Genomic DNA, 14,254 nt, shown 5'->3' with positions numbered 1-14,254 from the left:
GGAAACAAATAAATCTAGTTACTCCTTACTGTAGTACCTTTTTATTTACTTTTTACAGATTATGTTTTATGCTACGCCTTTCTATTTTTCCCTCGTGTAGTCATGTAGATTTCAATCGTACCTATTGCAAATGCACAACTGCGGGATGTTTGCCCGCCTTCAACTGAACTATTTTTTTGTGTGAGACGGCAAAAAAAAAAAAAAAAAAGTTTGTGTTAAATTTATCTATGAACTAGATCATGGGTCCTCGGGTGACATTTATCTATTCTCTTGATTCTAGTGAGAACACGACCAGTGCATTGTTATAAATTAACATCATTATTGAACAGCATTACTAAGTAAAAGTGTTAATTACTTGTAGCCCCTCACATCAATCAGTATCCTTAAAATAGCTCCGGGGCTTGTGGCCCCTGATGTGCCTGATGTACAGGTGGATTAATTCAAAAAGTGGAATACTCCAAGGTTTATTAATTTATAAAATTGTCTTATTTGTCTTACACTTAACAAATTTAGCATTTCAAGAAATTTAAGTCCTAAACATAAAAAACTGTGATTTTCATTACAATCACATAGTGAACCTAATGAAATGTGTTTTCCTGTGTGTTTAATTAATTCACATGACACTCCCTCTTCAAATTTGTTCTGGTGCACTTGTAACTGCTGAACACTAAAGTTCCCCCTTTTTTAAAACCTGGCCGCTATGAAATATTCAGGTGGATGGAAAAGTGATACTGTGACGTGCTGCATAAATTGATTTTTTTTTTTTTTTGCCTTTTACAGCTAAAAATTATTTTACAACCAGACTAGCATCTATCTGTAAATGAAGCCACTTGAGACACAAAAGGGCAAAGGATAGGGTTTAATTAATGTGCAGTGTAGATAATTGATGTGGCATTAACGTATTGCACATTGAATGAAACATATTAACATGTGGAACAACTCCTACTGCACTGCTTATTGGTATTGCATGTACACAGATTTGGACTCCAAGATATTGACAATCTATGATGAAATGCAAGCATTAGTGCTTTAGATTTCCACAGTCTGTTCCTCTACATAGACAATATAGTGGTGAGTGTTGTCATCTTGATTGAGGACCGTCAGGGCCTCCAGTTCGTGCCCCTCCTCCACCACCATCAACTGCTCGCCAGAAAGATCCCCATCTGCTTCCACAACCATCAGCTGGTGCTCGCCGACATCCTCCTCGTCCGCCACCTGCCAATGCCACCACGAATCGGAATCAATATGATATCTTTCAGCCTGAGTCACACAGATTGGTATTTACCTGTTCAACCACAGCAACAGTGCCGGGAGCCATGGCAACCACAGATGTGATGGCATCGTGAGTCTCTGAGCTTAACTCAACAATCTGCTGGAGAATATTATCAGTCCCTGTACATACACAATCATAATCAACAACTGTTAAAAAGACAATGAACTGTTATTTGCCTGCAGATTCATTCTACCATTACCATTATTTTGTAAGGCAGCTACATGTTCTTCTGTCAACTCCACTTCTTGCGCCAAAGGGATGTATTGGCTCTCTATCGTCTCTTCCACCTGGATTCAGATATAGCGTGAATTGAAAATATGAACCCTGGTTGACGCAATTGATTAGAAATGTGTAAAAAATGACAATTTATGTCAAATCTGTATTAAAATAATGTTTGTGTACCTCCCAGGTGCATTCCACCTCTTTTATGTCATGCTTTTTCTTCATGTGTCGATTCAGCTCCCATTGGGTGCCATAGACAAATCTACATTTAGGGCACTTGATACCTAAACAAGGGCACAGGCAAAAATCGATAAACATAAATAAATGATAAATAAATAAATAAATATATCACGCAGATGCAATTTGTGAATGACAGTAAAAGCACACACACTTTAAAGCAAAGCAATCTGCAACTATAAGAATGTCAAGAGTTTACTTGAGGCATTTCTGCTCAAAGTTTCTGCTTATGAAAATGCCTAAAACTCAACTAAAAGTCACAAGCGTGAATTCAAACCTTGTTGTGAGAAATACTCCACATCTGAGAGACCTTGTCCAACATTTTGATAGTCCTGATCTGGGTGTTTTATCTTGTAGTGCCGCTTCAGGGGACCGGATGTGTTGCAGGAGTAGAGGCAGTGAGCACACTGGTATGGCTATAAACACGAAAAAGAAGTTATATGTATGGTACACAAAATCTCATGTCGGGCAGGAATTGATAAATAACAAGCAAGCAGGTTTTATGTCGGTGGTGCAACACTAAAGTGTTTTCATTATTTGCTCATTAATTAAAGTGATAACTAAAATTAGCCATCCCAGGTGTAATATAGTTGGACTTTTTCTTAAATGCTTTTTTTTCTTTTGCGCCAAGGATTTTAGTTCTCTTTGTTTACCTATTTATGGGAAGACTGTTAATGACCCATGCATGTTGTGCTTTTAAAAGCGGGAGAGCCTAGGTAATCCTTGAAAATCGGAGAGAAAAACGATTCTGACCTTAAATACAGAATGCTGCTCCATGTGTCTGATCAAAGGAGCCTTAAAAACTGAACTGAAGTCACACTCAGGACACTTGTACTGCTTCCCTTGATGTAAAACGAGGAGAAAGAAGAAATTAAAGAAAAACAATAATGCGGTGCCTCGTTCATCAAACGTTCTTGAGCAAAGAAAGCCATACATATTTTCAATGGGTGTTGACCATTGTTACACAAAGTACAAGGTACTGTAAATAGATTTTTTTTTTTTTAACCTGCAGCGCTCAAAGGGAATATATGTACCTTTGTTGGTGTGACTCAGTCTGTGGCTCTTCAGTGACACTTTGGATTTCAACATTTTACCGCACAGGTCACAGATGTGACATCTTTCGTTGTTATGTCTGTTCATGTGATTTTTCAAATTATTCCTGCTGCGGCTTGCATAGTCACAAATATTGCAGACAAATGGTTTCACACCTGGAAATGAAATGAATAAAGTTGCAATTGTGTAAAAAAACAAAGTCAGAATGCAGACCACAATAGTAAAATTTATATATACACTGTAAGTTATTGAATTAACGGCTCCCTTGAAAAATTCTTGATTGATCTGATTTGTCCTTGATTTAAAATTTTACCATTTGCTTACATTAGAATAACATTTTTGCATATTTTTTCATAAGGTCCTAATGTATATGCCAAAGTAGTCAATGCAACTCATTGCCAGTGACTAATTTAAGGAAAAAAAAAAAAACTTTTAGATGAGCTATGAAAATACTGAATGTTAAAAAACATGTTAAAAGACAAGAAAAATACCGCTTCATCTATGAATATAATCACATTATTATTCTATGCAGCACTTATGTATGCTGTGATGGGTGTTGTAAAGTGAATTTGTGGTTAACAGATCTAAACTTAACTCGATGGCCAATTAATATTATTAATTAATATAATTAATATTAATATTATTAATATTAATACGAAAAACCCACTTCTCTGGTTGACTGGTATACAGCAAACTCACAGTGGAGCGAGGGGCAAATTTATTCATGTGACCCCAGAGAACTGTGTGAACATGTCAAAATGACCAAAGCAGAAAAGAAGAAGAAAAATGGGAGCAAGGAGGTCAAGATGTTGCTTCCTCTTTTTCTGGGCAATTTGATGTTGCAACAGCAACTCACATGAATTGTTTGACAGCAATAAAACAGTTATGAAATTAAAATAAAGTTCAATTTTGTATTTTCAACTGAGTGACATTATCTTTTGATTTAAGGCAATATTAAAATGAAATTTCTATGGTAAGCATATATGTAAGTTGCAAAGAAAATCTTGCAGTGGATGCCACATTGGCTCAGGCCAGCATTGATGTCAAGCGGAGAGAGACATCTCACCTTGGTGGACCCAGATGTGCTGCTGGAATTCACTGCTGTTCTTGAGGTAGTAAGAGTCACAATATGGGCACTTTTCGGCTCGCCTCACCATCTGCCCTTTGACTGGTATGGTTTCTGTTCGACACACAACCAAACAATCCATGTAATGTCCAATATTTAGAAAGCATCACTGAAAAATAAATGTTGTAGTGTGACAAATTATCTTGTGATAATGTAGACATACTGAGTACAAAATATAATTAGAAGATCTTTGGGAAGTCTACAGATTTTATAGCATAGAGTGAAATAGAGTGAAATAGAGTGAAAGCCTAAGTTAATTCAAATGACATTTTATTTTACTTTAACCTGTACATGGATTCTGCCTGTTTGTTTATATTTTTGCATGTCTTTTACCAGGGTGGGATATTCGGATGTGTCGTTTAAGCCTGTGCTCTGGATAGCTTTGCTGGCAGACGGGACAAGGTGTGCTCTTCTCCTGCAATCAAAAAAACAAAAAAAACAAAAAAAAAAACCAACAGGAAAATAAATACCAATTAAAACTGTGTCCCTATTTACACACACGCTAATGTCTCATATTCACAAATGATAATTTAACAGTATGGAGAAATAAAAACAAAGCAAATACTAGAAGTCTTTCATGTGAATGTGTCCCGTAATAACTGGCAGTAATGGGATCTGACTTCTTGGCAGTATGAAGGTGGATGGTGCGATACCTCTTGTTGATGAGTCTTCTGATGGGCTTGTAGTTTGTATTTATCAGGCGTGGTGTATTTACATTCCGGAGTGGAACATGACAGCAGCAAGCCGCTGTGCTTCTGAATTAAGTGCCTCTTTAAAGAGCTTTTGGTGATGGACGAGTAGTTACACTTTGAGCAGTAGTGCAGGTGCTCCTTGGTGTGTATGCGTACATGGGCATTATAGTGGACTTTGTACCAGAACAATTTTCCTACAGGAGCACAAAAGCAATGTCAGCCATTAGAACAATTTACTGAGATGGATTACCAAAACCGTCCCATAATTTCTACTCTCACAGAGAATTACAAATAAGGGAGCATTAATAGGATTCTTTCCATATTTCACAATATGCATGTAGTGAATCAACCTTTCAGTCTTCCAATCCGGAATAAATGTCCCAGATTGGACAAATGTAATCTTCACATTCCATAAGGAAGATAGTCCTCTTATATGCTCATGACTCAATAAAATATCGGTTCCCTTTTCTCACCTCTATGGTTCTTTTTTAGGCTTTTGCTTTGCCTTTTAATCAACATTTCAGTCCTCTAATCTGGAATAAATGTCCTATACTGTAAAAATGTAATCTTCACATTCCATAAGGAAGATGGTCCTCTTATTGATAACTCAATAAAATATTGTTCCCTTTTGTCGCTTCTGTGGCTCTTTTTCAGGCTTTTGCAATGCACAATGCCATTATGAAAGACAATCATATGGGTGTTTATTTCGCAAGTTCGTTTAATTTGTTTTTGTGGTCTGCAGTGGTGTAGAATTGCACTCTGACAGTTTTCAATCTGAATGGAAGTATCGTGGTAAATTGTTTCAAGTAGAATTTCTGCTATTTTCTCATGTAATGAGCTATTACTAGCAGTGTGCAGGTCAACGAAGGAGATTCCCCTCCCATCTCACCACAGTATTGACACTCCAGACGTCCATACATTTTCCTAAGCCTCTGGAAAGTCTCCATATCAAGGAGAGTCTTTGGAAGCGACGACAACACCTGCTGGAATGCACTCTGTTGGATGTCCTGTAAAATGCGAGTGATATAATGAGTGGACTAAATGTATGAGGAAGTTTAATTAATGTAAAAAAAAAAAAAATCACATAATACAAGTCGTTGAGACTTAAACCAATTTACCTTCTCTGATTGTGTCGTTCGGGTGGTTTCCTCTGTAGGTGCTGAAGGCAAATGAGTATGTGAGCTAAGACTAGTCACTTGAGTGTTTACAGCACTGGCTTTATCATCCGCCAAATTAATGTTTTGATTCATGGACGTGTCTTCCGAGTAAGGAGTGTGTCCTTTCTTACTGGTATCTGTAGAGTTGCATGTGTGTGGCGTTTTAGCGGACTCGACACACATATCATTTGGTGTCTCCGGGACAATTTTGGTTTTCAGGTTTTCTGTACATCCTGCATTTTTACACCCCGCTTTCTCATTTTCACCTTGAGAGTCATTGTCATCCTTTTCTAGTTTTGCATTTTCTGCAGCATTTGCTTTCTGTGACTCAACTTCTCCAGCTCCTAACACCTCTTCTTTGCTTTCATCTCCCAGCTTTGTACTTTCCAACATTTTTATACTTCCCTCTTTGCACTCTCTTTCTTCATCTGCTGACAAGACTTTGCCCCCATTCATCAGGTAGAAGCTGTTATTAATACACTCTGTGAACGCCTGCTCTTGCTCTAGCTCAGGGTGATACTCTGTGAGGTGACTCTTGAGTCTCTGACAGCTGACAAACTTCTTCTCACATGCATAGCACACGTATACAAAGGGATGCTTCCTAACATGAGCAGCGAGGGTGGCCAAGCTGGTTCTGGCGTGATCACAGAGCAAGCAGGTGAAAGGCCGCTGAGGCCCGTGGACTAGTAAATGGCGCTCGCGCTCCATCTGGTTCTTGAAGCAGCGGTTGCAGGTGGGACAGTGATAGAGGAGTTGTCTGAGACCCTGGCGAGTCTTCAGCCTGGAAAAACAGATTAAGCAGGTTAGCTGTGTTTTTCATAAATAAAATATTTACATGGTGTATCTACTGTAAAACCTCAGTTGTTGGCAGCTCTTGTAGATGAGCGGATCGTTCAGATTATGACTTTTTTCTATATGTTTGATCAAGTTCTTCACATCAGAGTACTTCTTCTCACAGAAGCTGCAATGCTGCTTCACCTTCAAGTGGACCCGTTCAATATGGACCTGAAGAACAAACATAAAGCAGTCGTGCTTTTACGTAAATATAGTAATAGAGTGCTGAGAAAACTCCATAAACAAAAATGTTTAGATCTGCTGCCACTAATGTGTAAAAATCTGAATACAGCACTCCAAATCTCCCCCCTTAAATTTTGGTCTAAGAGATGAAGCATCAAAGTGTGAAGTCATTTATGTCTAAACACCAGTCTATAAGGAGCACTTGAGCATTTCTCGGAAACGAAATTTATGCTAGACACACCTATAACACAGTACACTAGCAACATGTGCCTTTTGTCAATGGCAATATCAGCATAATTAAGTCAGTTTAGTGCTCTGAATTAGCGATTGAACGTGATTTCGGAACAATGTTGTGTTGTTGTTCTCGGGAGTCAGGAGTCAGTTGCAGTAGAAAGACTTGTCAAGCTGTTATGCCGAGACGCAACATGCTGCTGAGAGCAACTTGAAAATAAAAGCCTACCGAGGCACTCACGTCCATATAATTTTTGGTAGATTGAGGTTAGTTTGAAGATCGCCTTACTAATGCAATTCCGACATGTTCTACTGTCATGCAAAGCCATAATTAGCTGTTTCTGTGAGGACTATTTTCACCCCTAGTTCAGAACATTAAAGGTTCTTCAGAACTCGAACAAGATTGATGCCCCAGTTATGTCTCTTATCTTTGTGCTACTTTGCAGATGCCTCAACATATCTAGTCAAACAATGCAATTTGATTTCCTGAGCATTGTGCCTTTTTCTGTGCATTCAAGAAATGTTGGGACGCTCCTCTACTTGAAAAAATGCATCTGCTGTTTTTCTTGAAATTGCCTGTTCTTGGCATAAACGTTTCTCTTCAAGGCAGGCTTTGGAAAAAATAATAAATAAATAAATAAATAAATAAATAAAACATGACTGGGACTGGGTGCCAGGATATCTTTTCCTCACACTTGGTGTTACGTCAGAATTACATTTTGCCTAAAGTTATCAGTTTAAATTATGGCTGCCCAAAAATAAAATAAATAAATAAATAAATAAATAAGCTAAGAGCAATGGCACAGCAAAAAACCTAGGGGTGGCACTAACATTAAATTTTGATGTCTGGTAAGGGGCCGCCTAGAGGAGGCAAATGTCCAATTTCAGACCTTGGAGTCTTCAATTAATCCAACATGTTTTGGCTTATAGGGATGTGGTAGCAAGCCACAGTACAAAGATAAAACGTACTGAAGCATGGCACGAATAGGTAAATTCCACACAAAAGGATTTGAGCCAAGATTTGAACCAGGGAACTCTAGCCTGTGAGGCCAATATGCAAACCAAACCCTATTTCCGTTTCTTTTATAAAATAAAAAATAAAAACGAAAGACAATGGGGAAAAAGAACTGAAACAAGACCTCAGTCAAACCTGTAAAAATATTCAAACAGACCTTGAGGTGCCCTGGGTTAAGGCATTTGAAAGAACACTGTTGACAATTGAAGTTCTCTCCAGTGTGCTTCCTTAGGTGAACATTCAGGTTGGCTTAAGACACCAAAAAAGGAATAAAAACAAATTACTAAATAAATATTAGTAAAAATGAATAGCAGTACATGGTTTTAATGTTTTTTTTTTCAAGTTGAAATGATGTATGCACCACATTTAAAACATTTGTTGTAGGTAGCCTGTGTGTGTAAGGTAATGGGAAGAAACATTTGTCTATTGGAAAAGGTTTCGTTTACCCTTGATAGCAGATGCATAGTCACAATGTGGACAGTTGAACGGTTTCTCTTGGGTATGTGTCCTGAGGTGGGACATCAGTGAGTGTCGAAACTTAAAGATTTTATTACACACCTCACAGCCAAAGACTTTCAGTTGGCTTGGAAGTACACTGAGGAGAGAGAAATTTAAATGATCATGTTGACCAAGTGCCACTGCTGTATTGTCGGAAATGTATTTTTTTATGCAAATATTTCTCTTATGTTAATCCACTGCAATGCTATGTACCATAACAAATCGTGCAACGTTTACATGGTAGGAAATAGGTTTTGGGTGACCTATGCACCAAACTTGGGTTGTGCATTAAGGCTCTGTCAATTAACAAATAAATTCATAATTAGGTGGAAATAAAACTATGACTAATTTGCTGAAAACATTCATCTAAGACTTGTTAAGCATTGTGTCTCAACACATGTCCATGAGCAGTATGAGCAGTAAAAAACTCAGAATTAAGTAATGGATGTTGAAATACAATAATACATGAAAATACAGATTCAAAGTACTTGGGAGCATCTTGCTTGAGAGAATATTCCTGGAAGCCTTTCCCAGGTGCCGTTTCTGTGTTGTCAGAACTACAGTTGGAGTACAGCAGAAAATGTCAAATGCTGCATGTTACTTTTTCATGCATTCAATAAAAAAAAACAACAACATCTGAATATAAATACTTTTCATTGCCATTTCCCTCATATATGGTGTGATTCAGTACCTTGCATCCTGGTGTGCTTTGGGGTCTTCAACACTGGCTGAAGACTGACTTGCAATGTCTGCTGGCTCAGTCTGAGTGACTGCTGTGTCCTGAATGCCCTAAAACAAATAAGAAATGAACACAGACATCTATATGAAGAAACACCACAAAATGAGATATATAGCTAAACATTTTTAAAGCTTTACAAATAAAGGTTTTCCATCATGAAGCATTGCAGGTTTACCTGTAGGTTTTTCTTATTTGGGATTTTAATGAACAGTGATTAGTTTAGTTTAGTTTAGTTTAGTTTAGTTTAGTTTAGTTTAGTTTAGTTTAGTTTAGTTTAGTTTAGGTTAGGTTAGGTTAGGAGCACAGCGCAAAACAAATGATATTAAAGAGAGAGTCAAGTCAAACAATTTCTTGACAATAATGTTTTATGCATCCCAACTATAATAACCACTTTTTTGTGTATTGGTGGGAGGTTCATAATTTACATATTGTACGTAAAGAGACTCACCTTAGACTTATCCAGGTGCTTTACTTGCTCCGAATCTGAAAAAATGTTCTCTACTGGAACCATTTTAATGACACCTGTGATAATAAGGGTTTGCAATATTAAAAGTGTACGCTCACGTTTTTTTCTAGAAATAAAACAGAAATTACCAGCACAAACTGACCTGGCAATGACTCGTCTTCAGCGAGAAAAACATTAATGACACTTTTTTTGTTTTCCGTTGTAAGCCCATCTTCTTTGGCAGTGAGACTTTCCCCATCAGAAACTATTTGCGTTTTCTTGTTGCGCTGAAAATGACTAATTCCTGCACACGGAACAAAACGAGGCTATGAATAACATACCGGTAACCACAGTTTTGAAAATAAAATATTTGAAGGAGTGTTCACCCTTTCTTCTCTTCGTCACAAACTTTTTGGCGGTTTGTTGCTTTAGTTTTCTTTCTGGTTCGAGAGGGTCCATATTTTCTGAATCCTCAGTCCCTCTGCAAATGCTGTCTGAAAGGCCTGCAAATTATAAGTGCACTTTCTGTAAGTTGACACATTTTCTTTTCATTGGTGAGAAATAGCTCTGCAAGATTGCCTTGGCCACCCATCACCGAATGCCACTTTGTCATGTGACAAAATCTTTACATTGCGCTCTTTTATATTTTTCCTTCTTACCTGTGTCATCATCCTCATCTTCCTCTTCATCATACTGTGCTTTCAGGCAGATGTGTTTGATAATTTGCCTTCGGTTGCTGAACAAGCGATGGCAGTCATTGCATTTCAGTGCGGATACGCTGTTGTCATCACCTAGCAAAGAGATGAAAAGTGGCATACGTTTTGGAAAGCAGATGACTTTCTATCTATAGTATCTATCTTACCATTGGCTGTTTCACCTTGTTGATTTGCTTCTTCTTTCTGCCCGTCTTGTTTTCGGACTTTGTCTTCAGGAGACTGCAAGGAGTCTTCCCTGCCACCACTCGGATCTGCGAATGTTTTGTTGGTGGAGCCTTTCGGTCGTCCTCGTTTTCGCTTTACTGAGGTCTCTGTGCAAAACATATAAAACTAAATCTAACTTACCATTCATTATACATGATCAATTTGAAGATAACTAGATTTATTTATCTGGTATCTTGGTATCTTTTAGTTGGAAATAACACAAAAACATAGCAAAAGATTTCGCGATAGACATTTTTCCCGTGTTCATGTACTATAACGCAGGCATAATGTTCTGAATTATTGACTTGAATTCAGGAATTCGCTGAGGTCGTTGTAAGGGGATTACAAAAGATGCATTTTACTTCTTAAAGCCTTTTGCAACCCTTTTTTTTTAGATTGAATTAAAATCTAAATAAGTGTTCTTGCCTAGAATGCGTAAAACAAGGAATTTACCTCGGTGCCTTAAAATGGCAGAACATTTAATGGGTTCAGCCAGGATATGAATAACTTTAATTTAATACCAAAAACTGTTTTGATCATTGGATCATGATTTAATAAAAAAAAAAAAAAGACATTCTATAGACAAGTAACTAAAAGACAACAAAACATACGTATGAATACCTATAAACATTTTGTGATGACTTTTCGCTTTTTTAAAGGGGCCCTATCATGAAAGGCCAACTTTTTGGAGCTTTTAACCATGTTACACTGTTGATTTCTCCCCCTAAACACTCCCAGAGCGTTATTTTTCCACACTGATGCATTTCTAAGCTTTCCTTGCTTATTCTGCGCTCACACCGGCCCCACTCGGGCAGGTAAACATGCCTTGAGAAAAACTCATGACAGAAGAAATTCCTGCCTGAGGGCAAGATATTTTGCACGAGTCGGCCCAGTAAACAGCAAAGTTTCAATTATTCATTACAACTTTTTACTGAAGAAAATGTTAAAGCGGCAAAAGAGTGTGTTCTGGAGCGCAAAGCTAGAAATTCAATGTCAGTCACCAGCGGGCGGAATCTTTGATATTAATACTGGGTTGGTTTCACCGAGGACCAATTTGAAAGGAGGAACAGTGTGTGTGTCAGTGAGTGCCATCCATAGACACTGTTTTGCATTTTGGTGTCAGTAAAACGTTCACTGTTGGCTTCTTCATTCACTCCGCGACCCTTGTGAGGATAAGTGGTCAAGATGATGAATGGATGTTTCGTGCCTGGCGGCATTGAACAGCAACATAAAGGTGTGCAGCATCCACACAGTGAGAAGCCCAGCCCGCCAATGAGACATTTTATCTTATATTAATTTATCGTATATAATATCATATATAATTTCATATTTAATATGAAATTACATTTTCAATGTGCCAAATGTCATTTAAATGCATTTATTTAACTGTGGAAAGTGTAATATCACAACCTAGGTCATTTTAAGCATTTCATAATAAAACCAAAAAGATGTTTAGTTTGGATAATGTTTTCATATTTCTTAAGGAGACTATCACTGCTTAATGATTGTGAATAAGGAAGTCCAGATAACATCAGAGTGACAGATCTAACCTGCTAAGGTGCCCATTGGCAGTCCTGTGAGGGGCTTCAGTGCAACAATGATGTCTTCATAAGGTTTGTGAAGTGGGTGCAGCTGGGAGCAATGGTCCAGTAGCAGTGAGTGACTAGGAGAAAACTGGTTGCAGAGCCGACACATGAACACAGAACCAGCTGGAGAGAGAGAAAGATTGGGTTTTTAGAAGGAGTAAATGTAGACTTGACTTTACATCCGATGTTTGGACTTTATACCACTGTCCCCTATTAGGTTGCAGCTAAGTTGGTGTTTACCCCAGCCAACTTTGAGCAAGAGTCAGAGTAAACTCAGGATAGGTCGCCAGCCAATTACAAGGCAGAAAAATAATTCAGTCACCTTCACACTTGTGGAAAGTTAGAATTTTCAGTGAACCAAACATGCACGTTTTTGTATGCGGGGGAAACAGAAGACCCGAAACCCCACAAAAGCCCTGTGCAAACTCTGGACAGTAAAGCCAGAACAGATGTTCAAACCCTAAACCATGCAAATGACTGATTTTGAATAGCAGCGGTAATTTGTTGAACAGTCCAGACCATACAGCTTATGACATACAGCCCTATAATCAAATTTAAAATAAATAAAAATCAATTTTATAAATCTATTAAGTCTTTCACAAACACCCAACAATAAAAGGATGAGCAGGGAAAACTTACCAATTAAAACTGAAACTATTTTACAATAAGTTCATCGTGCCTAAATGGACAAAATTGGTTTCTTGTGAACTTATGTCTTAATCATCCTGTAAAGTTGGTGCATTGGGAGTTGTTTCATGTGCATGAGTTTCTTATTTCATTTTTTGTCAAGACTTTCAGCACACCAGCTAATACCACTGAAGCTGCCTTGAAATTACCCCAATGTTTGTGTTGACATTGTATGTCGTACAATTTTTATATTAAAGACCAGCGGCTTGGTGGCAGTGGTTAGCAGGAAATTTTCATGTTGTCCCCAAGCCCGCGTGGGTTCTCCCTGGGCACTCCTGCTTCTCCCACTCTCCCAAAACATATACATGGCAGGTCTATTGGACACTAAATTGTCTCTAGGTGTCATTGGGTGGGTGAATGATTGTTCGTCCCTCTGTGCCCTGCGATTGGCTGGCAACCAGTTTAGGGTGTCTCCTCCCCACTGCCCATAGACAGCCGGGATAGGCACCAGCAAGCCTGTAATCATACTGAGGATATGTGGCTCTAGAAAATGGATGGATCTTAAAGGCCTATTCCCCTCAAACCTCTCTCTGCGTAAATTTTGTGGGCATCATTTAACTGTTTGAGTGACGCCTTTCGTGCTTTAGAAAGCCAATCGATGAGTTGTGCTCCTCCATCGTAAACATATCAGCTGTTTTAATATAGGCCTACAGTTGTATCTTCAACCAATCAATCAAAATAAACCGTGAGAATTAATGAGAAATTCTTAAACCTTTGCTTTTACAAAATCCGTTTGCCATTGAACCAGCGGAAAAATGGATGGACTCATTTGTACTGAAAAGGCATCCTCTCTGCTACCAAGTAATAATGACTATCACGCGGCGCCGCAAGACGGTGGTCACGGTGTTTTGACACATAAGAACTTTATGACATATAATTAAACGTATATGAAGTAAGAAGGAAAAACGGGCAAGTCGTTTTAAATATCATTGTATACCAGATAAGCATTCTGTAAGCCGGGATGCCATTAACTATACACATTTGTTTATGTCGACTCGGCGTAACATTGAGCACCGACTAACATATTCGACGTAAAGCTAACGTAAATCATACCTGTTAGTTGACCGTCCATTGTCTTTCGCGTCTTCGAAGAAAATATGTAGCAATTAATTAAACCGCACAAAGCACAAAGCACATTGTATCATTCAAAAAAAATATAAAATAGTTCCAGATTTCTACTAGGAATATAATACATTTCTGACGAATGTGTGAAACATGTCCTCCTGATCAGCGGAAGTGGATTGTGGTTGTTGCAGCTAAAACCTATAGCGCCTCTATGTTAGAGGAGGACTACCTTGCAGTGGTAGTCAAAATATTTGTCATGTCAATGCAACGCACACACGAACAACCTTTTCA

At 38.2% G+C, this 14,254-nt stretch overlaps 1 protein-coding gene across 3 annotated transcripts; it reads right to left on the bottom strand.

Annotated features, from left to right (window-relative positions):
* Positions 1–844: 844 nt before the first annotated feature.
* LOC148426792 (zinc finger protein ZFAT-like) lies at positions 845–14,114 on the bottom strand. Of its 3 annotated transcripts, none has more exons than XM_088410016.1 (24): positions 13,952–14,114; positions 12,176–12,334; positions 10,568–10,732; positions 10,365–10,496; positions 10,092–10,208; positions 9,869–10,009; positions 9,709–9,782; positions 9,213–9,310; positions 9,010–9,078; positions 8,470–8,618; positions 8,181–8,272; positions 6,617–6,765; positions 5,722–6,541; positions 5,493–5,610; positions 4,565–4,797; positions 4,245–4,326; positions 3,852–3,965; positions 2,767–2,940; positions 2,486–2,574; positions 2,010–2,148; positions 1,676–1,779; positions 1,473–1,560; positions 1,286–1,392; positions 845–1,215 (listed from the first exon to the last, which is right to left on the bottom strand). In XM_088410016.1, the coding sequence occupies exons 1-24, from the start codon at positions 13,968–13,970 to the stop codon at positions 1,030–1,032; spliced, it is 3,618 nt and encodes a 1,205-aa protein (XP_088266142.1). In that variant the 5' UTR covers positions 13,971–14,114; the 3' UTR covers positions 845–1,029. The 3 variants fall into 3 exon arrangements, with proteins under 3 accessions (XP_088266142.1, XP_088266143.1, XP_088266141.1); XM_088410017.1 differs by having other exon boundaries at positions 10,583–10,732; XM_088410015.1 differs by lacking the exon at positions 13,952–14,114 and adding an exon at positions 13,836–13,898.
* Between the last annotated feature and the right edge of the window lie 140 nt (positions 14,115–14,254).

Source organism: Hippichthys cyanospilos, chromosome 3 (genome assembly GCF_059441005.1).
Source record: "Hippichthys cyanospilos isolate Australia breed blue-spotted pipefish chromosome 3, RoL_Hcya_1.0, whole genome shotgun sequence".
Taxonomy (NCBI): Eukaryota; Metazoa; Chordata; class Actinopteri; order Syngnathiformes; family Syngnathidae; genus Hippichthys; species Hippichthys cyanospilos.
Note: the sequence above shows the minus strand (reverse complement) of the source record. Positions and strands in the feature narration are given on the sequence as shown.